Source organism: Nymphalis io, chromosome 6 (genome assembly GCF_905147045.1).
Source record: "Nymphalis io chromosome 6, ilAglIoxx1.1, whole genome shotgun sequence".
NCBI lineage: Eukaryota > Metazoa > Arthropoda > Insecta > Lepidoptera > Nymphalidae > Nymphalis > Nymphalis io.
In genome coordinates, this window is record NC_065893.1 from 3540349 (window position 1) to 3562421 (window position 22073).

At 34.6% G+C, this 22073-nt stretch overlaps 1 protein-coding gene across 3 annotated transcripts; it reads left to right on the forward strand.

Moving 5' to 3' along the window:
* The first annotated feature begins 691 nt into the window (after window positions 1-691).
* On the forward strand, window positions 692-14623 carry LOC126769191 (angiomotin-like protein 2). 3 transcript variants are annotated; one of them, XM_050487831.1, is made up of 18 exons: window positions 692-888; window positions 981-1148; window positions 1602-1777; window positions 2588-2742; window positions 2861-3068; window positions 3174-3379; window positions 3696-3876; window positions 6214-6381; window positions 6564-6672; window positions 7173-7318; window positions 7542-7681; window positions 7780-7980; window positions 8197-8331; window positions 8812-8921; window positions 9191-9304; window positions 9668-9753; window positions 13367-13582; window positions 13690-14623. In XM_050487831.1, exons 2-18 carry the CDS (start codon window positions 1076-1078, stop codon window positions 13948-13950), a joined length of 2685 nt encoding a protein of 894 aa, XP_050343788.1. In that variant the 5' UTR covers window positions 692-888; window positions 981-1075; the 3' UTR covers window positions 13951-14623. The 3 variants fall into 3 exon arrangements, with proteins under 3 accessions (XP_050343788.1, XP_050343787.1, XP_050343789.1); XM_050487830.1 differs by having other exon boundaries at window positions 692-839; XM_050487832.1 differs by having other exon boundaries at window positions 692-839; window positions 6232-6381.
* Window positions 14624-22073: the final 7450 nt, after the last annotated feature.

Genomic DNA, 22073 nt, shown 5'->3' on the forward strand with positions numbered 1-22073 from the left:
ACATCGTACGTAGTTATGAAATTATCGTACGGTTGTGGACCCTGTATCTCAGTCTGTGGTGACAAAAGTTTCGTATTCAATGATACCATACCAATTTTTAATATGTGTATAGTTAATATCATTGTATAATAATATATCATAAGTCACCCTTATACATGTAAAATATTGCTATTGTTGGATTAAAATGCGTTATTTGATAGAATCAAAGATTATTTAATCCCTATGTTTTATATAGGATTACTAGTATTTTATTTACAAACAATAGTATACATACGCATTATTTTACATGAAATGGAAAGGAAGCAGACTTGACCAAAAGATAATCAGATCAATGATTCCGATTACAATATGTATTGATTACAATATATTGATATCAATCACGATTACAGTATAACGAAAATATTGTATTCTTCAGAATCAATCAAAGTTAATCTTTAATCGTTATTGATGATTACACGTTGTAATCGTAATTGTTAAACATTAATATCATTACATTTTGTCCAACTATTAATATCTTTTACTATTCATAATATATTTTATCTAAATAACCTGAGGAATAAGTCGTTTTATTAATTACCTAGATAGTATTGAAAAATATGAATTTTCCTCTTGTAGTGACAGATTGCAATCTTGACAAATAGGTATTTGGATAATAGACAATTAGACAAAATTAAAAACATACTTCTCAGTTGACAGCTGGCTGACCCTTTAAAGCGATTTGATTTCCATATATGTGTGTTAAGGACGAAATAGGATTTTGTTTTGCCGTTTTTCATTTATTCTTGAAGTGCTAAAAGCTCATTGATAATCTGATTAAAGAAATTAACTTATACACTTAGGTAAAACATGTTGTTTTCAATCACGTTACATGACTCCGATATTCACATTGTAATGAGTCTATTCCTCGTTTTTCTTATTGCAATCTATTTCTATCTATAAGAGTGATGTTAATAAACACGACGGTATTCATATATTTGCAGATGGGAAAATCATAGCATTATATACGAATGACATAACATAAGAAAAAGTCGTGTGAAATGATTTCTAGTTAAAATTTTAAGGTCACAATACAAAAATGGGGTCCATGCGACCGACAGGACGTTTTCTCTCATTCGCTAATAACATTCAGAGAACACAGAAACAGACTGGTGAGTAGTTATTGTTGTCTATTTAAATTGGTAGAAGCAACATATCTTTCATATGATTCATTGCTGTTGTTATGTGAATGCCCTTGTTTATCTTATTTAGTATTACTAAATTTCCAAATATTGTATTGCTTTAAACTATTTAACTGTATTGGTTAAAATTATATGACTTAGTATTTCACCTTTGAGGTAATGTTAATTTATGTACTTTATTTGATTGATTTATATCATTTATAAAATCATTAAAAAATTTTTATTAATTAACTTTGTGCTAAAACAGCATAAGCTTATAACATAAATAATATTGTTGTCTTGTAAAAAGACTTTATAAAATTAATATATATTTTCTTACTGTTCTTAGTAAGTTAAAATAGCACTTGAAAATGTTTTCAATTCTTATCAAATTGTAAAATGAAAATGAAAATTATATTATTTTAAATGTAAACTACTCTGCAGTGCCAAGCGGATTTCCTCAGAGCTTGTCTGGTAGCGAAACAGATGTGTCAACATCAAATGAGAACTTGTCTAGAGAGGAAAGGTATGTCGTAAGACACACCGCTCGTGTAGAGCCACAGGGCCAAGAAAATCGGAGCCAATCAAACAACAATAACAATAATAGAAACTCCCTTAAGGTAACTATATGGCTTTACATACCACAATATTTATTCTTAAAATGAAAACTGATAATGATCTCATAATTAGCCATAATCCAATTATGATTGATTGTATTAACATAATTTATTTGAATAATTTGAATTAATATTTTCTTATATATGTTTATTAATTTAATATATATCTATTTTCCAATAAAATGAATTGTTTTAATATTGATTAATGAGTGATAAGTAGTTCAATCTTTTATTTAATTGTTTTTTCACTTACATTATCTCATTAGTTTCCATTATTGTGTTTTTAACATAATTTAATGTGGAAACTTAATTGGTCAATGTGTCAGTTTGTTATTTAAATCAAATTTGTGACAAAATTACTTACTTTATCGATGTAGGGATACTCACTTGTCTTGACTTCATTTTAAAAAAAAGTATTTTTTTTTACGCTTAAATTTATTCCTCGATTGTATTATGAGGAGCAACAAAAGTGTTTGATAATTTTCAGCTGAATAGGGTGTATCGAACTGGCTTAAAATTTAATTGCGACACTTGACCCATACCTACTAACTCATGTAAGACGTGACACCTGACAGTAAGGGAAGACCTTTGTTATTAAGTGTAAACCTACAAAAAAAAACCATCTTTCGGAGCCATATCAAAATTAAAATCTGATTTATTTTAAAAATATATATATTTTTGTTTCAGTATTTTAGGCTCCTATTTCTCATAATCTCTTTTTTGTATATATATTATGTTTATTTTGTTTTAAAGTTACTACTGATTGCAACTATGGTTCTTTGTTAATATAATGTATTGTATAAATTGTAACAGGATAATGTGTCAGGCAGCAATCGAAATTCACTGAAAGATTCAGTAGGTGGTGGCAACAGCAACCGAAGTTCACTCGATGTGTCATCTTCCTCTTACAACACTCTTATAATACATAACCAAGATGACTCGTGGTCATCACGACCAACGCCAATTCGGTAAGTAAGATTTGAGTTGGTGTAAGTGTGATATCTAATATCAGTTCTGTCAATGGATTACAACTACTATGATTATTTTTTTTTTTTTAAATATAATTTCTTATTATCCTATTAATAGAGAACACGAACGAACCAATAGTGAAGTTAAGCATTCAAATACCCAATCATCTCCGTACCACACATTAAAAAAGGCAGAGATGGGTAAGAAGCCCAGTGGTATACCTCTACCTAAAATGCATAAGGAACAAACAGTAACGGCAAGTGCTAACTATATAGATATCGGGGGTCAGAGGATTTACACTAGCCCACCGGATCATGGTGTACAGGTATGATCTATTTATAGTATGTAAAGTTATAGTGTATGTTAATTTGAAAAAAACATTCAATGTATTATGTTTACATGTAATCTCATATAAGTTTGTATCGGGCAGGAAATAACCGAGATACCAGACGACTTCCTAAACCAGTCGTCGGTACTGAAGCACCTCGCGAAGGAGGTGGCGCAGTCGCCTCCGCCCGCCTCGCCACGACCTCGCGCGCCCTCCAAGTCGCGCGACGAACGGAAAGGGAAATCCTCCAAGGCCAAGCTGAGCAAGGAGAAGCTTAACCTGTCGCGGTCTCAGCCTGATTTGACCAGGTATGTGGCTGCGAGTAACTAGAAGATGGGCCAACTCACTTGGTAATTAGTGGCACTGTTGTCGTGCTTGTATTATCCGTCTAATCGATTCAGTCGAGGCTTCACATCCCGAGGCACCCAGGATACTGTGCCTCGGGATAATTATTGGATTGGATCGGAGTTCGAACCCCAGGTCGGCGCAATAGAAGTTATTAAATTTTTCCGTTAAGTACTAAGCTTAAATGCTTAGTACTTAACGGAAAAATTTACTTAAATGCTTAGTGGCTAGTAAGTGATCGTGCCTCTGAACGAAACACGTAAGTGTGGGCTGTGTCAGCGTGGGCGTGCGCGCGGCGCCGGGCGGCTCGGAGTCGAGCGGCTGGTGCAGCGGCGGGGAGGGCTCGCTGGCCGAGCCCGACGACGCCTTCGCGGCCGTGCTGGACGCGCTCGCGGCGGAGAACCACCAGCTCAAGCGGCAGCTGGCCGACGCCTGCGAGCGCGTCGCCAAGACCGACAAGGTGAGCTGAAATGTCCACGCCCGCACGGTCTCGGTCGACTCCTCGTATTTTTATGTCAATCAATGCTTACATTACAGAAAAGTTCATAATGGCCGATAGAAAAATACGCTTGTATGCATAGAAGAATAAATAGCCGAGATGGCCTAGTGGTTAGAACGCGTGAATCTTAACCGATGATCGTGGGTTCAAACCCGGGCAAGCACCACTGAATTTTCATGTGCTTAATTTGTGTTTATAATTCATCTCGTGCTTGACGGTGAAGGAAAACATCGTGAGGAAACCTGCATGTGTCTAATTTCATTGAAATTCTGCCACATGTGTATTTACCAAACCTTCTCCTCAAAAAGGGAGAGGAGGCCTTAGTCCAGCCGTGGGACATTAACAAGCTGTTACTGATGCATAGAAGTAGAAATGTATACAAAAGTTCAGCAATGCTAGTATACGTAAACAAAGCTAAATGTGTAGTTATATTGGGTTTTTATTTAAATACAAACATTATTTCATCATGATAGCTTTTTACCGTGAAAGTTAATGTGAGTAAAAACTATCTTCCGCCTCGAAGGCCTCGCGTGTGGTCACGGTTAAAATGTGAAAGTTAAATTGATGTTGATCGAATTTTATTTCAAAACGAGGTTAGCGCCGGACTCTCAACAGAGATATTAAAAAGTCTGGTGCCATTCGAATACGAGTCAGATATTTTGGGGAAAATAAAAATAAGGTTATTTCAATTATATCGACTTTCATTACGAGATTGTAATTTTTTTAATAACGATATTATTAACCTTATCAAAGTCAGTTTTTGTCTTAATAAATTTATATTTTGTTCTACAAAATGATATAAAGTTGAATTTTGCGACGCATTTTAGTGGCAACTTGTCACGTTTGTCACGTTAACAAACATATTGTTAGATAAATTTTAATATATACGTGATATGACGATCGTCATGAAATTTTGTTTATACGTTGTCTGGGATACAGAAAAGGACGAAATCACGGTCGGAAAATAGTATTTTTTTTATATTTGATGACCAACGCTTCTATTTATTATTAAAAAAAGTAAATTGTTTTTACTACTACTAGGTACTTTTGTGTTTACATTTGGTTTGATTATTTATTTATGTAGAATTGCAGTATTTGTAACGTGTTCGTTTAGCAATCGAAATTCAAATCAGTCTATAATGTAAGGAATTTATAAATTGCAAAAAAATTAGGTCACCCAGAGATATAAACGATGATCGTACGTTTCTCCGTAAATCTAATTCAAATGATGAGCAATGTTTATTTTCGCGCTTTCTGTATCGTCACACATTGGTTTTGAATGAATATCAGTGTAAAGTGCGTTGCACTTATTTCTGCTATTTTTTGCTGTGATTCACAAAATCGTAACCTTGCCCCGAGCAACGGATTCGTGTACACTCGTAAGAACAATCGTGCTTTCGCTATTCGATATAAACAAAACGCTACAAATTCATACCTTATGTAATTTGATAAGGATTATTAAGTTGAACTTGAAAATGGCAACCGTTAATTCGCTATAAAATAAAAATATACGTATGTCGGGTGATTTCATATATATATTTCGGAGATCTAATCATTTCGGAGAGATAAATATGCAACATACGATCGTAATAGTTTAAGTAACTTGTCATAAATCGAGTTTCGACATCAATCGGATTATTAACATTTGCAATAAAACAAACAAAACATGCATATACGTTTAAAAAGTAAGAAAATTTAATTATAAATACGCTAAATAAAAGCTCTTGAAACAGATCTACTAGACTTATATTATTTTGTATAAATTTTACTTAAATGCAAAAGCAAAAGATCCTTGAAATGTCTTTTCTGAACTATCCTGGTTATCAATTTATTTCTTGTTTTGAAAGATCTGGAGGCACGGCAGTACCCCCGCCATGATGCGACAACGTTTTCGTCTCGAAGCGTTTTTGTACCCTTATGTATTCGGTTTGGACAGTGCTCGAAAGTTCAAATTCTCAGGATATGAGGTTAATAGAGTACTCATTAAACATTTCAATTTTCAAATGTATAGCTATTATAGTTTATAAATTATTAATATCTAAAATACGCAGATTTTGTCACTCACTGACTGATGATCATCAAAATTATTGGGTACTTCCTGGATACTACTTTTATCTTGAGTCGGTTGCCATTAACTTATTATTTAGTAATAACTTGCCGTGTACTAAAAGCTCGCAATGTTATGTTGGCTACTTTAGACGTTAGAGAGAGGTACATCACGGGTGTCCGATGGTCGTCTATTTCATTATAAGAGTGTGTAGTAATGTCAAATGATACAGTGAAATAAAGAGTATCAAGTCTTTCCTGCTATACAAGTTGGAGGAGGAGGTGGAAAAGGTGCGCTCAGCGCACGAAGAGTTGGTGGGCTCGTGCGAGCGACGCGAGCGCCTCGAGCGCGCCGCGCGTGTGCGCCTGCAGGCCGACTGTCGCCGCCTGCACGACCTCAACCGGGCGCTCAAGCAGCAGGCGAGTTGTCACGATCTTGTTTGTTTCATGCCGTGTGCCATATAACTGCGGGGACTCGGAAGTCATGGAAGGCAGAATGTACTGGCGCTGTCTCTGTTGGTAAAAAAAGAGAAATATATACTTTATATTCTATAAATATTTACAAGACTTATCAAGATGTAAACATTAATTTAATATCGCAGGTGGAGCTGCTATCGCAGGGCGTGCGCGCTGAAGGAGACAGCAGCAGTGAGGCGCTACGCAAGGAGCTGCAGAGCAGAGAGATGCTGATCGCGCAACTGATTACGCAGAGTAAGAACATAAATAAATAATTTAATTAAGATGAAGTAGTTTTTAAATATATATTTTTTATTTCTACGTTATGTACTTTAATCGCTTTAAAATTTTGAGATTGTAAATGGATACCGAAAAAATTTTTAGACTGGTCTTGCTATCTTAGTAAATGTATGTAGCTACAGTAAATCGGTTTTAAAAGCCTTTAATAAATTTGAAGATTTTTCAATAAATTACAAGTTTTTTAATATCAAGTATGGTCAGCAATAGAAATAACAATTTTTATACCATTGATTAATTTCTATTCTGTTTGTTTATAAAGGCTAAAAGCACCTGAGGTCTCTCAGCAACTGTTCAGTTCATTGTTCGGAAATAAAAAAAATGCGATTAATTAATGAAAAACTAACTCACAGTGAGCGTCTGAAAGTTAACTCACAAATTTGATATTACAAATTTCAGTTGTTGAGTTGATTGTGACTGTAATGTAAGTGTTTTTGTGACTGACGGCGCGTGCGCAGACAAGGAGCTGGCGTGCGCGAAGGAGCGCCAGGAGATCGAGATGGCGGCGCAGCGCGCCACGCTGCAGGAGCAGCGCACGCACATCGACATCCTCGACACCGCGCTCACCAACGCGCAGGCCAACGTCGTGCGCCTCGAGGACGAGGTGCCGTCTCTTACGTACTAGCAAGACATTACAATTTACTCAAAAGTAGCTGCTTATATAAAACTCAGTAAAAGTTTACAACTTTCACAAATATATAGTGTAGTCTCAGCGAAATAATTGTCAAAGATAACGTTAACTTCGTTATTTTAATAACAAGTCCACTCGTCCCTCCGTGTATAAGCAGTCATTCTCACATATATTTGGATATCTGGTGTGTCGCCAGTGCCGGCACGCGGGCGGCTACGTGGAGCGCGTGCTGGGCCTGCAGCGCGCGCTGGGCTCGCTGCAGCAGGCCTCCGACCGGCGGGAGCACACCGAGCGCAAGCTGCGCGCGCAGCTGGAGACCGAGCTGCAGGCGCTTCGGTACACATCTCCGTATAGTTTTCTAACTTATTAGTTTTTTTAAGTATCGTCGACACCGTCCCCGCGGGGCCAGTACTGGATGTGAGCTCGTGGCGCAGGTCGCGCGAGTGCGCGTGCGCGGGCGCGGCGGGCGCGGGCGCGTGCGGCGAGGCGGGCGCGGAGGCCGAGCTGCGGCGCGCGCTGCGCGAGCGCGACGAGCGGCTGCTGGCGCTGGAGGGCGAGTGCGCCAAGTGGGAGCAGCGCTATCTGGAGGAGGCGGCGCTGCGCCAGGCCGCCGTCTCCGCCGCCTCCATACCCAAGTGAGTTCGCGTGCGTCCCCACGGGGACGGGCTAGCTCGTTTCCGTCCGTAAAGCCGCCGGCCGCCTGATCCGACTTATGCAGATCAGCTGCGGAAGCACTAGTTTACGACTACCAAACTTCGGCCGGTAAATCTCGAGTTAGTCCTCGCAATTTGGTCAGAAAAGTATGTGCGTCGCAGATCTATATTTATTAAAGAAACTTTTTAAATTTGCAGAGATGCCAAAATAGCAGCGCTTGAGAAGACGTCGGCTGAGTCGGAGAGGTTGATGGCGGAGGCGCGCAGCGAGAAGATTCGTCACATGGACGAGCTGCACTCCGCGCAGAAGAAAGTGGCCGACCTCGAGAGCAGGTTAGTGCCTGCGAGCTGCGGGAGTAAAGAAGAACCAAGGAGGTATAGGTACACCGCCGAGAGCTTGACCTTCTTGGTGGTTTGTGGAGCGCGGGCCGGGTGGTGCACTCGGCTATTAGGGACACGACGTAAGGACTCGAGTTCTGGAGGCTAGGTAACTAACTGTACAATTAAATACAGTTATGCTATTTTTAAAAATTGTATTATATTTATTCTTATTTTATGTATTTTAATTTTGCTTACATACATATTTTAAAAATAAATTAATTATTTTATTAATCGTATTATAAATAATATACGGTTAATTCATCTTAATTTATTTATTTCTAGTACATATTTTAAAAAATAATTGGCTAAAATAAAATAAAAAATAGCCTTTTTAGTTAATCGCGGCCAACATTCGCACGGTTTACCTGTCGTGATAGGCACTGTTAAAACTGTTCTTCTTAATGTATGCATAATTACTTCTTTCGGTTTTAGAGTCAAGGAGTTGGAATCGAAAGTAGCTGAGCGCGATGCTATGATAAAGGTACTACAGAAACATACGAGCGCGGCCTCCCTGCGGAATAACTCTAGTCGCGAAGAACTAGGTAAGTATTATACGTTATTTATTTATTTTTTTTTCATTAAAAAAAAACCACTAACTGTATTGAAGCGGCGTGGTAGAATAAACATCAAATCTCCTCAAAAGGAGACAAGGATTTAGCCCAGCAGTGAGACATTTACATGCTTATACTTTAAAAAAACGATTGTATTATAATTAGAATGCTCACTTTTTCAAATAGCAGCACGTTTAAATATCACCGAGCCTTATTAAAAGTGATTGCAAGTACCAAACGTAACGGGCCGCCGTCCGCAGTGGGGCTGTCGCCGGGCGCGTCGTTCTCGTCGGCGGAGGGCGTGGCGGGCGCGGCGGGGCGCTACCGCCACCTCGCGCGCCGGAACTACTCGCCGCACGCCGACAACGCCAGCGGTACGACGCCTGCCGCCTCCCTGACGTCTCACTTGTTGACAGAATTTTATATTCATATAAACTATTTTGTTTCCCCGGTCGTCGCGACGAAATTCTCGTAAACTCTAACCTTTTTAAGATTTTGGTGCGTTAATACTTAATAGTGATTTGAATTTTTCGACAAACAAACGTATACAATCTAGATAAATACGATTTTTCTTGACTTGTTCAGACTGCTCTTTGCGGACATGATCGAATATAATACTAAGGTTCCTTTACACTTTTCTTCTTCTTATGTTTCTTAACACTTCTTCCCATTCAGCTTTTGGATTCTGAAATTAGACGTGACGAGATTTCAAATAAAAATTATTTCCTTTTTTCCAGGTTGCGGATTCGACACCTCATCGCTCCGACTTGAGGAGCAGCTGGCGGCACTGGAGTCGCGCCTGGACCGGCCGCCCGTGCCCGCCGTGAGTTTCCTCCCCGACGCTCCTCACGTGCACTCTCCGCACTCCTCACATTCCTCGCATTCCTCGCACTCCTCGCACTCTCGCCCGCATGCCAACTACTACTGACACACACACTCCACCAAATGTGATGTACCAATACTCAAACAGCTCTGCTACATTGACCAATAGTGAGCAAAGGCGATATTCAAATAAGAATAAAGTTAACGTTAAGTTACTATGTAAGCACGCTAATAAGATATTAATTTGTGTATCAGAAGAACTCATCAATAATTCGCTGCGTTCACTAATGGTTACAAAATACCGGACAAAAATTTGTTAAAAACATGATATCTTGTAAAAATTTAAAACGAAAAAATCTTGATGTCTTCTAATTTCATTTCAACGCTTTCTGGGAAAGTGAACGCCTTTGGACGTTATAACAATTATTCATGTATCGTGTCTAGTGTACTAGGCCCTGAAAGTTTTCGTAATATTGTTTTATACTTTGGACAAATTGATTTGAAACAAATTTCGATATTACTATAATGTAACTTATTTAAAGAGGATCAATAAAATGAAGGTATTTTATTAGGATCACACACAAAAAAAAATTGTGAGACGATTGTTAAACAAATTCAAAATTCTTCTAGTTGATGTATTTCGTGTGAGTTATGTCGATATTTCATTTATAATCATCTAATTGAACATCATTAAAAAAAAACATTTAAATTATTTTTTTTCGAACTGTGTACACAACACGTATAATAAACAGTTAGAAACATGTGTAATCAGCGTCGTAGCTAGGGGCTGGTCGGGCGGGCGACTGCCACGACCTCTCACTGGGGCGCATTGCAGACCTACCTGTAGCCCCCTGGCTCACTGACTCATACAGTTAAATCATTACGCTAACACAAATAAAACAAACATTTAATTAGCCCATTTACATTTAATAACCCATGGGTTGTTACGTTAGAAATAACGCCTCTTAACTTGATACAAACAAAATTTGTGCCGTACACTAAAAAATAGATTTGTCACACTCGTACAATATCATAAATGTATATGAGGGCGTAAAATCAGACGAACTCATGACTCTAGCTACGACGCTTTCTAATATATCCTCTATGACATATTTTTACATACAGTTTTATGACTTAGCCAGTGCAGAAAATAAAGATTAAATAAACCAGACATTCCAATAGTTTTGCAGCGTTGCATTAACATTCCTGATCAATATACTGTTAATAGTGTGTAGCTTTTGTGTTGTGTGGTTTTAGATTGTTTTGATTTAATTTGTCTAACAATAAGCTTTTAACCGATAAATCAAACTAAAAAAACTGAAAACTTCTAGGTTTTAGAATTTTATTTGGCCAGTAATATAGTATTTTTTTTCATAATAAATATCATCATCGTATAATAAATTATGGATATATAACTATTGTATAATTTAAATAGTTGTTCAAATTACATTATTTTTTTACGCCTAATATTTTTTTAATTTGTGCGCTTTTTCGTATTTAGATGTGAAATCTATGTATTTAACGTAAATATACAATGTCGATTATATATAAATATAATCGTGCAGTTTTATAAAATTATTTATTGAAAATGGACAATAATATAAATATTACACAGATAAAAAAATATATTTAAATAATTTGACCTTGTGCCTTATTCGCTAGCCCGGACAACGGCGATATAAACACAAAATATAAAAATGTCGGTGCCAATATGAATTTTGTAGATTTTTAAGAATCTCTGTGGTATGCAAATGGAATTAACTCCACTAGTCGTTGTAATTCATTATTAATATAATCCTAAATATATTTAAAAATATATATATATAAATTTTATTTTTAAATTATATTTTAAAAAAGTCCACGAAATCTGCTTATTATAACTGGATGGCAGCTGTAGGTAATAATAAAGGATTGGTCACAAAGCACGCCAAAGTTAGAATAAAAACGACTTGTTTGTTGTAAAATATTACTGTGTTAGTAATTCTGTAGTATGGTGGATTTTCTATATAAATATTCGTATTTATTTTAGTCTTAATTTTAATTAAGATTGTATCTACTTCTCTAGATTGTAATTGTAAGTCTATAAAGATAATTATAAATAAGATGTTAGATAAAGGTTTTGTAATCTTTTTTATCTTTTGAAAACTAAAGATAAAACTATGATGTATACAATCCGTCTTCACTGATTACTCGTATATGTTTGTATGGTATAGTTCGGTGCATTATATATCTTGTGTGCCGAAACAGCCGACTAAAGGAGGCTTCACGAATAAGATCTTTATTTTAGCGACTTTATACAATGGACGATTTAGTAAAGTTTTGTACTCGATATATTTTTCGAAGAAGCATGTTTAATAATAAAGAATGATGTTTTGTTTGTTGTAGTTTTAATAAAAATTCCTAATATTAGAAGCTTTTTGAGTTTATTAAATATTAACATATAAATTGTTTTTATTCAACCTGTTGGAATCCCGAAATTTTGTACGTCGAAAAAAATTAAATATTCTTAATTCCCTTCAATAACAAGATATTGGAAACCGAAGTTTTGTTTTCATTTCGGGACTCTAACGCCGAAATGTGTGTCGCGACGCTCACTGACATGACTGGTGTAACCGCGCTACTTCATTATCAGCTTCACTGAAATTTAATGCGAGCGTTAAAATGTAACCATACACTAAATGTCCGAAATCGACAAAATAAATCGTTTCGAGGAAAAAACGTACGGTGAACCTTCTATATACGTTCGCCGTTGATGCGTAACGAGTGCTCGTATTGAAGTGGTGATGTTACAACTTTCTTCAGCGCTGCTTCCGTAATGAGGTAAGACTTACTAATTATATTCACGTTTGTTTTGCTCCATTGTGCCAGTTCGTTAACTCAATAACTGAGCTGTTATTGTTTAATACATTGGTTTTTATTTCTTTTAACTAAGTTATATGCTTTTAATATCCTATTTAAACAAATTATAACGCTGTACATATGTTACGTCTGCTATATTTTTATACTACATTTCATTTTTTATTAAAAACCAATGGCAGTCGGATTTCAAAGAAAAACTTTTAGTATTGATAGGCTATTTAAATATGATGAGCTTATATATAAGTTATATAAGCTCATCATATAGTTATATTGACGGGTCGGTTGGCGTGGTTGGTAGATACTTGCCTTTCACGCCGAAGGTTATAATTTCGGCTCCCACCCAGGACAGACAATTGTGTGCATGAACATGTCTTTTTGTACTGAGTTTGGGTGTTATCTATATAAGTATGTATTTACTAAAGAAAAATAGTATATGTAGTATATCAGTTGTCTGGTTTCCATAGTACAAGCTCTGCTTAGGTTGGGATCAGTTATATTATAATCTATCCTGGATTATATAACTTCTCACAAAACGAATTGGGAATAAAGTACTACAATCAATTAGGAAAACAGTCGTGTACAATTAAAATGCAATGCGAATTAAACTGTGGGGCAAAACTAGTAGAAAATATCGATTAAAATGTTAGACTATAGCTGTGGCTTGTAGAAAGAATTAAAGTAGTCGTATTACTATTCAAAATTATTAATGACAGAAATGTTCTCATTACCTTTTACATGACCTTCATAATACGTAGCGAGGTTTGTGCTGCTTCCCCGGGCTAACGACAGTGGGAGGTCGAGGGGGCGGGCGCGGCGAGGAGGCGTTGCTGCTGGAGCGGCAGGGACGAGCCTCGCAGCAAACGCGCTCCTCCAGTCTGCCGCCACCCCCCTCCGCACTGCCGCGCCCTCCGCGAAAGCCCTCTGCCAGGAACACGAGATATGATCGACTAGAACACAGGGATGCGAGAAAGGTTAGTCTGTACGAAAGCAGTAAAGCTTGAAGTTTTATATAATTAATCAATCGGAGACTTGAATCGGAGACTTTCGAATCTATTGCATATTAGCAATATTATTTCAGGACTCGGACGGATCAGGTTCAATAGCGTCTACGGCGTCACGTAGCTCTCCTTTACCGTATGACACGGTCCGCAAGTTGCCCTCCGTGCCTACGTCGGCGTCCCTGCCGGCGGCAGAGTCACGGGAGTCGCTCGTACGACCGCGCGACTCGAGCCTGCCCTCGCCGTCCAAGCTGGCAGTGTACGCCGCCGCCCGTCGTCGCTCAGCCGAGTCCGCCAAAGATAATAATAAACGGACACATCATTATCGTATACAATTTTAATAAATTAAAAATAAAATCTATGTTGTAACTCTTTTGATTAACATAAAATAATAAGGAAAGGTTTTCATGTTAATTATAAATATATTTCAGCGCGCGTTATCCAGTGAACTACATATATTTTATAATTAAATTGGTATGAGAGGTAGGTGAAGAAAATGTAAGAATATGGATGGATTGTGTAAGGTGTGACCCGCGCGAGAAGATGTAACTGGGGATATGAATACTCTGTGATAAACATGAATGAAAGAGAAAAATACACTTCACCGTCCTTATCGACGGCTTAATACCAACTCAAATAAGCGCTTATATATAATTATATAGTCGACATGAGAAGGAGGAGAAGAATCATTTAAATAAAAATGACTTTATTCCTAAATAATATTAAATTGCTGGCACATACATTTCACTTATCCTTTTCAAATATTATCATACCCATAAATTAGAATTTAATTAACATATTAAACAACAATAGTAAGGCATCTGGTGTTGTTTTAACTAAATTTATGTATAAATATATAACATTTGATGGACGCAATTAAATGATATTCCAGTATTTCATACAAAGTCGTCTTCTACTCTTTGTAATTTAAATGTAACAATTAAAGACTGACTCTATACAGTTAGTACAGGGTCCCGTCCCGTCCCGTGGATAGTATTCATATAAACCTTAAAAGTGCTGTAATAATACGTATAATACATTGTTAATATCCTTAATTGAATTTCAATATATTAATATTTTGTAATATATATATATATATATATTTATAATAATAAATGAATAAATTTTGAGCTAATAAATTCGAGTTAGCATCGTAATATATTTGCAGTTTAGTTATTATCCGAAGATAATAATTTTTACTGGTAGGTATGATTATTTCGATTGTTTATACATATGTACGTATGTGTACATATGTAATACTCAAAAATCGTTGCATCTATTTCTGTGTGAAATTGTTTGTATGACGATGGCATCGGGTCGATGGGTTACAGCAAAGAAGTTGGAGATGCATCATTTTCTGTATCTGTATTAAAATTAAATAATAATAAAAATTTGGATCTTAATTTTTATTGTAATTCTATTCATATAGCATCAAAAAAAGATGTTAACCGTTTTTAGTTTTTTATATTAATTTTATAGTATAATTATCTGTGTATATTGCTTAGGCTTCACTCTGACGATGGACTATTATTATTCGCATCGGGGCAAGAATATGGCAGTTCAGTAATATTTAAAGTAAAGCTTGGGCCACGTGTGAATTGGGGGGAGGGTGTGCTGTTAGGTAGCTTATGTCCTTTTCTGTATCCCTGTCAAAGTGTATGCAAAACTTCATGATTATATGTTGAGTAACAGAGGCGTGAAAGCGTAACAAATAATCAATTAAATAAACATTTTCGCATTTATAATATTAGAAAGGGTGATCACGATCATGTAGGCAAAAAAGTAATTATCGTTTGGTTGTCCGTTGCACATAAATAAACAGATATTAAAATAAGGAAACTATCCCAAAACTACACATTACAATTGAGGTTAAAACTTAAGTTGTGTTCATTTTTTTTAGGTAATTAAATGTGTTTGTTTTGATCGCGTGGTACTGGTTGTGTTATTTAGATAAGTAAATAATATGAACGAATATTTTAAAAAGTTAGTTTCTGCTCATTTAATTGTTTAGGTTTTTAAACTCGGGAAATAGATTTTTAATTATTTAATAGTTTAAACTTTTATTAAAGTATTAAGAAATGATTCATTTGTTCTGCATATGTAGTAATTGTTGATTTTGTTTATTCCATGTTATTTATTTCGAAATAAAAAAAACTGATTATTGTTATCCAATTTAGTCTCAGACATTTTTTATACAGATTATAGAAGTTTTTAAATTATTATAAGAAACCACCACACTTTAAGGAATGCTATTGTTAATAGCTTTGTCTATAATACATGATATAGACGCATTATAAAAATCGACGTATAGATAAATAAAGAATCAAATAATATACTAATTTTTCATCGTTTAATGACTTTTATTTACTTTTAGGTGACATTTCCTTAACGTGAAATTATTACGGACTTTGTTCTTAAATGCTTTTTTTTTACCTACCCAATGATAAACATCTTAGAGGCAGTTTTTACGGCCCTGTACCTTTTTTACAAACGTATTATATTCGAATGGAAAAATAAGACCTACTCATTGTAACTTATATGTATTTTAAATTTAATATTATAATGTATACGTAATCATTACACATTTTTTTTAAGTGGGTATTCCGGCGCCGGCGAGTCCCACATACCCTTTTTTCGCAGATAAAACGTGAAAATGCTTTTTACCAGCGAAAAAAATAATAATATAATAAATAATTGACTAAATAAAAAAAATTATTGACAAAGTAAAATCAATAACCTTGATCCTGACATTAGGCTGAGAAAATGAGAGCGTGCGACCTCGAGTGCATTTGCGCAATGCCCTGAATATACCTATATGCGCAAGATTGCCAAAACGAGGTCATCGATAAAATGTTTTTTGTATTTTTGAATCTAACAATATTTAAAAAGGAAAAGTATCTAAGACACATTTTAACATTTTTTAAATAGCGAAATTAATCGCTGATATCTATAGTTTCGTATCCATAGTTTGAAAATTTATCTTGTATAGAGGATGAAATTTAAGATTAAAATTTGTTTGGAAGTTCATAATTTTTGAAAGTAAGCAATACGAAAAGGGATGTTTAGGTTTTGTTTAAGTGTAAAAGTTAGCTGTTACAGCGTTTTTGGCAACTCATTACTTAATAGGGTGAAATTGGGGATGAATGTTATTATCAAAGTTCGATATTTTATTGTTAGAAATATGGTAATCGATATTAAAGTTTGCGTTTATGAATAAATTTAAATTATGAAAATTCATTCAATTTAATTAAAGAGATTGGAGATGAGTTTGTATTAAAGTTCATAATTTTTTTAAATTAGAAACATGGAAGTCAGTGTTTTAGCTTTTGTTTATGAGGAAAAAACTATTCTTACAGCGTTTTGAAAAGACATCATCTCAGAGGGTGAAATTAGGGACAAAAGCTTTTACGGGAGTTCTTAATTTAGAAGTAAAAAATATGGAAATCTCTGCTTAGGCATTTGATTATGAGTAAACAGTCGTCACAATGATTTTGAAAATTCATAAAGGGGTGAAATTTATGATGAAAGATTGTATAGAAGTTCCTCATTTTTTTCATATTAGTAATATGGAAATCAATATTTATGCTTCTGTGTAAAGTAAAACATATTTGGTAGAGAATTTTAAATAAATCATTACTTAAAAGGCTTAAATAAGGGATGATCGTGCATTTGTCACGGTAGCATGCGCAAGCGATCCCATGGCGCTCTTCGTTAAGACGGAAAGGGTACCGCTGGTTTATTAGTGGATATTCCGATGTTCGGGGGGCAGTCGACGCCTTAGTACACGTTACCTGCTCATTTATCTATTTTCATAAAAATTATGTATCGGAGTACTGCAATCGAAGAGGTATTAAAATTTGATATCTACCTATTTAAACATACTACATAATCATAATATTTATTATCGCTTATTTATAAGTATTTTAATTGTGGTCCAGAGATACGGGTCAGGCCAAAAATAATGATTGACTTCATCTTTATTTATTACCTTTGAGAAACTAATCTCAAAGGCAATGTTAAGAACATTGCAGTACCTGGACCTAACCATATGAAGACGCTTGTTCTGTGCCTAATGATTTATGACTGCTCTGTATCCGGACGAGTCTGCCCTATCAAATTAAAGACTAAATATAATATCGTACCTACAACAGATGTGTACCTGTGAAAATAGGTAAGTATAGCTACATCTAACTATTTTCGCACAATTTTAAATAAGTTATGAATTTAAATATATTGAAATAGAAAATATTATTGTGTAAATGTAAAATATGAGATCAAAAAAAAGAAACCGCTGAGTTTCTTTCGGCAGTTCTCTTTAGGTCTGAGGTGTTTATTTCCGAACCGGTGGTAGATTTATGACAATCAATAAGCAAGTGTAAAGCTTCTATATTGAATAAAGATTTGATTTTTGATTCGAAAATAAACATCTAGTGTTTTAATTGGCTCTTTGCAGGTTATGCGAATGCCCATCTTACCACAAGATGCAGTATTGCTATGTCATCATTTAAGTAAAAGGCCAAAGGTGGTATTAATAACCTATCCGCCCACTATTCACGATCTCATTATTTTACACAAATTTATTTCGACATCGAATGACTGCCTACCTTGTAGCCTTGAAACTGATTACTCACTGCATCACTTTTAGAAAGATTTATCGATAAATCTTATTATTGCTAATTACTACGATTCCTACATATCCTTACTAATATAACAAATATTATAAAAACTAAATTAGCGATAAAAACCTTATATGTATTTTTAATATGCAACTTATTCAGACATCTCATAATTAATAGTTGGGTTCCATTCATTTCATATTTAACTTGCCAGACGACCGTCTGATAAATAATTCTCCTAGACATGTAAATTGAAATAGGATTAAAAATTATATGCGCGACAAGACCATAAATCGATTCCTCTTGACCTAAATATTCTCGGGTCAATGCCATGTCACATCTAGAATGACAATGTAGGTGATCTTACCGATTTGTTTACTTTAATGATAATGTCATTAAAGTAAACAAATGACTAATGAAACAATAATTCAAATGTTTATAAAATATATAGAAGACAATGAACTCATACCAAAATTGGGACAAAACATAGTTCTTTATTGATATTAAATTACTTGGTGGTAGGTCTGGGTAGATACCACCCCCTCATCACATATTCTACCGCCAAACAGCAATACATAGTCTCCAATGTTGGTGGAGTATTGGCGATGTTAGGAATGGTCATTCTTTTCATTTAATTTTCTATGGGCCTAACTAACCACTTACCATCATACCAATTTTTATAAAAAATTGTATATTACACTAATATCGGCCTAGAGTAAGGGTTTTTGATTATTATTAAAAACAATTAACAACAACTACAAATCATTACATTATTGAAGCTTATCCAAAATTACACGTTATTTTAAACAAATTAATTTAAATATTAATGACTAGTAAGCATTATTACCAGGAAGGGTTACAGTATGGATCAGCTAAACACGGAAGCCTTTCTAGGTGAGCCGTTGAACTACGCACTTGTCCGGCTTCATACAATAAACGGGTAAACGTGCCAAGATGTTGATTTACGTAGTTCGTTAGAATATGTATCACTCTGAATTGTTTTACAGTTTGACATTGATTTTATTAGTATATTACATATTACGTTTAGAGTTAAATGTCCAGTCTGAGTAACCTATCGTAATTTGAAAATTAGTTTGATCTTTTACTTTATTCACGAACTAGCGTATTATTTTATATCACCTTTCTTAATAAAGTATGTATACAAGAGACGTGTCGCCTTGGCTATCACGCGTAGTCACTTTCCAACAACATCGTCGTGTGATATCGATATTAGTTGGCCTGCTGTCGTACACGTGTCTCTAAGTACACGATACAGCTCGCCAAATGATACATATGAACTTCAAATACCAAGAAGTCACAACATAAGCTGAATCATTGTCATTCAATTCAGTGTTACGTCTAAATAGAGAATAATTATGTATTTTTTATTTATAATTAAAATAAGTAAATCTACATATATATTATACTGCACATATATATTATATACATACATTTTGAACGTGAAAATCAAATAGATTTCATCCAATCGAAGAATAGGTAATAGGGAATTAAAAGAAAGTTTATTTTATTTTACTTGCCATTCCGGCGGTTATAAATGTTAAAAAAGTGAAACAATGAAGCAGATAACCGTAACGTAACAGTAAAATCGAGTTGAACAAAAATAAATGGGCAAAGACAGCAAGCAGCGCGCGCGCAGTCGCGCGGTCGCACGCTAACCCAATTCCTGCGCTATCAGCTTTCACGTTGCGTCACGCGAGCACGGCTCACTTGTCGGAGATGCGAACTGTTACTTATAATATTATGTAATTAACTATAGTTTCTATAACTGCGACACTTTGAAATTATTCGCTCGACAGCTCCGTGACGTCTATGAATTGCAGATAAAAACAATATGAGACTTCAACTTAAACGGAAGATTTTCTCTTAAAGATTTAAGAGCTTCCCGTTATAACCTTATTATATCATTAAATCGTATATATCTTGTGGTCGAACTAAGAAATAAGCAATACTTATGGATTAATATTTTAAGTAAAAATAAGGTTTCGAAGGCGTGCGAGAGGAACCTACGTCCTTCCTTTGGGTTCAAGCTTGCCTTATACCAAATTTCATCATATCCATTCAGTGGTTTAACTATGAAAGCGTAAGAGATAGACGGGCGGACATAGTTACTTTCGCATTTATAATATTAGTATAGAATTACCGTCTTACTATTGTTCTAGGACTTCGAAATAAAAGAAAGTCTCGTTATGTTGGCGTTTAATAATGAGTTTTTGACTTACAAAAAAGTAACTTCTATACCTAATGTCGTAAAAATTCCTAATAAAATTGAATCTATTAAATTCTAATACCTTTAGTACGCATAAATACCGTGAAGCACAATATTTAGCAAATCGCCTTCCGCGACTTGTTTTCTAGGTCAAGATAAGTCGTCATTATGAGGTAAAAACTAGCGAACACTTGCCAAGCGTTTGTAAGATATAAAGGTTGTATACATCGGTAGACATTGACCGCGGCTCGTGCGGAAATTTTTCAGGACTGTAAATCTGTCAAGTTTATAAAATATTATTTATGGTTAATAATTTACTGATACAGACAATAATATCTACTCGAAATGTATCATATTGTTTTAAATATTGAGTATATCGTTAAATAAAGGAGAATGGTGACATTGAATTTTTTTTTGTTTATTATATGACAATATGTTTAAATTATGCAAAAATAAATAGATAACCAAAACTTTGATTCTTTAAAAGATTTACAATTATAGACAAAAATGTTTTAAGTATAAACAATTTAAAATTAGAAAGTATATTTTTTCTTGACGTAACACATAAATGTAATATACCTATATACATTTAAAATTTAAACTTTCAAAACTATTTTAGAAAAACAACATGTTAAGAAATATCACGAAAAAGATAGTGTTGTAAAAAATAGCCATCCCTAGATACGAGAATTTTGTTTCTGGTCATAGGATAAGCCAATAATATGCTGCTGTTTATTTTAACCCAATCAAGGAATCAATTATTCGATAATATCGACTTAATCATTTAATTTTTAATTAACAAATAGGATTAACTGTTTATAATATATTGGAGTAGAAATATACTGGATTGGACTGGATTGATATTGATAAAACCACATACACGGTACGGCATCTTTCAAATGTAATGAGTCTTTATTTTTTTTTCTTATTTAATTAAGGGACCAATCAGACCTACACAGGCACGTCAGTCCCAATGTCCCTTCTATATTTTCTAATATCACTTATTATTTATTGCTAATAGATAAAATTCCAGGAGCATTCTAGCAGATTCTAATAAAGGATCTGATAGAATTCTTTGAACTAATCCAACATCTAACAAACATACTTTTAAATTATGTAATAGTAACTTTCTCTGATTCTAAAGTGATATTATTCGTTACGTCCACATCTATCACAATTAGGAGAATCAATTTTTTTTACAAGGAAACCAAAGCATTTTGATGGAATATGTCCAACCTAAGCCCGATGAGCTGTAATAACATATAACCTCTTTAGTTTATATCTGCTAATCCAAGGTATGTGAGGAGGCTCATATTGAATTGTTCGATAACAAATTCCCTTATTTTTAGATATTTCGTCGAAATTCTTATTTGAGTCTTATAATAAAAAAAAATTACATCCATATAAATTTTATGTTTTTAATTGTTATATTTATAAAAAGTACAATAAATAAAATTATAATAATAAATATAGTATTTAAGACACAACACATTGTAGATATATTATCGATAGCTGAACCAATACTTCGACCGCGTAAAATTTAGTTTGATACCTAAATCATTCAAAATCTGTCATCGTGCCACGCTTAGTTATTTTTTCTTCTAATGTAAATGTACTTATA

Bases quoted from the DNA above. Each gene is read 5' to 3' on its own strand.
- LOC126769191 (XM_050487831.1), top strand. From the start codon at position 1,076: ATGGGGTCCATGCGACCGACAGGACGTTTTCTCTCATTCGCTAATAAC. The intron at 1,149-1,601 runs GTGAGTAGTTAT...ACTACTCTGCAG, and splicing joins GAGAACACAGAAACAGACTG to TGCCAAGCGGATTTCCTCAG. The intron at 8,922-9,190 runs GTAAGTATTATA...CGCCGTCCGCAG, and splicing joins CTCTAGTCGCGAAGAACTAG to TGGGGCTGTCGCCGGGCGCG.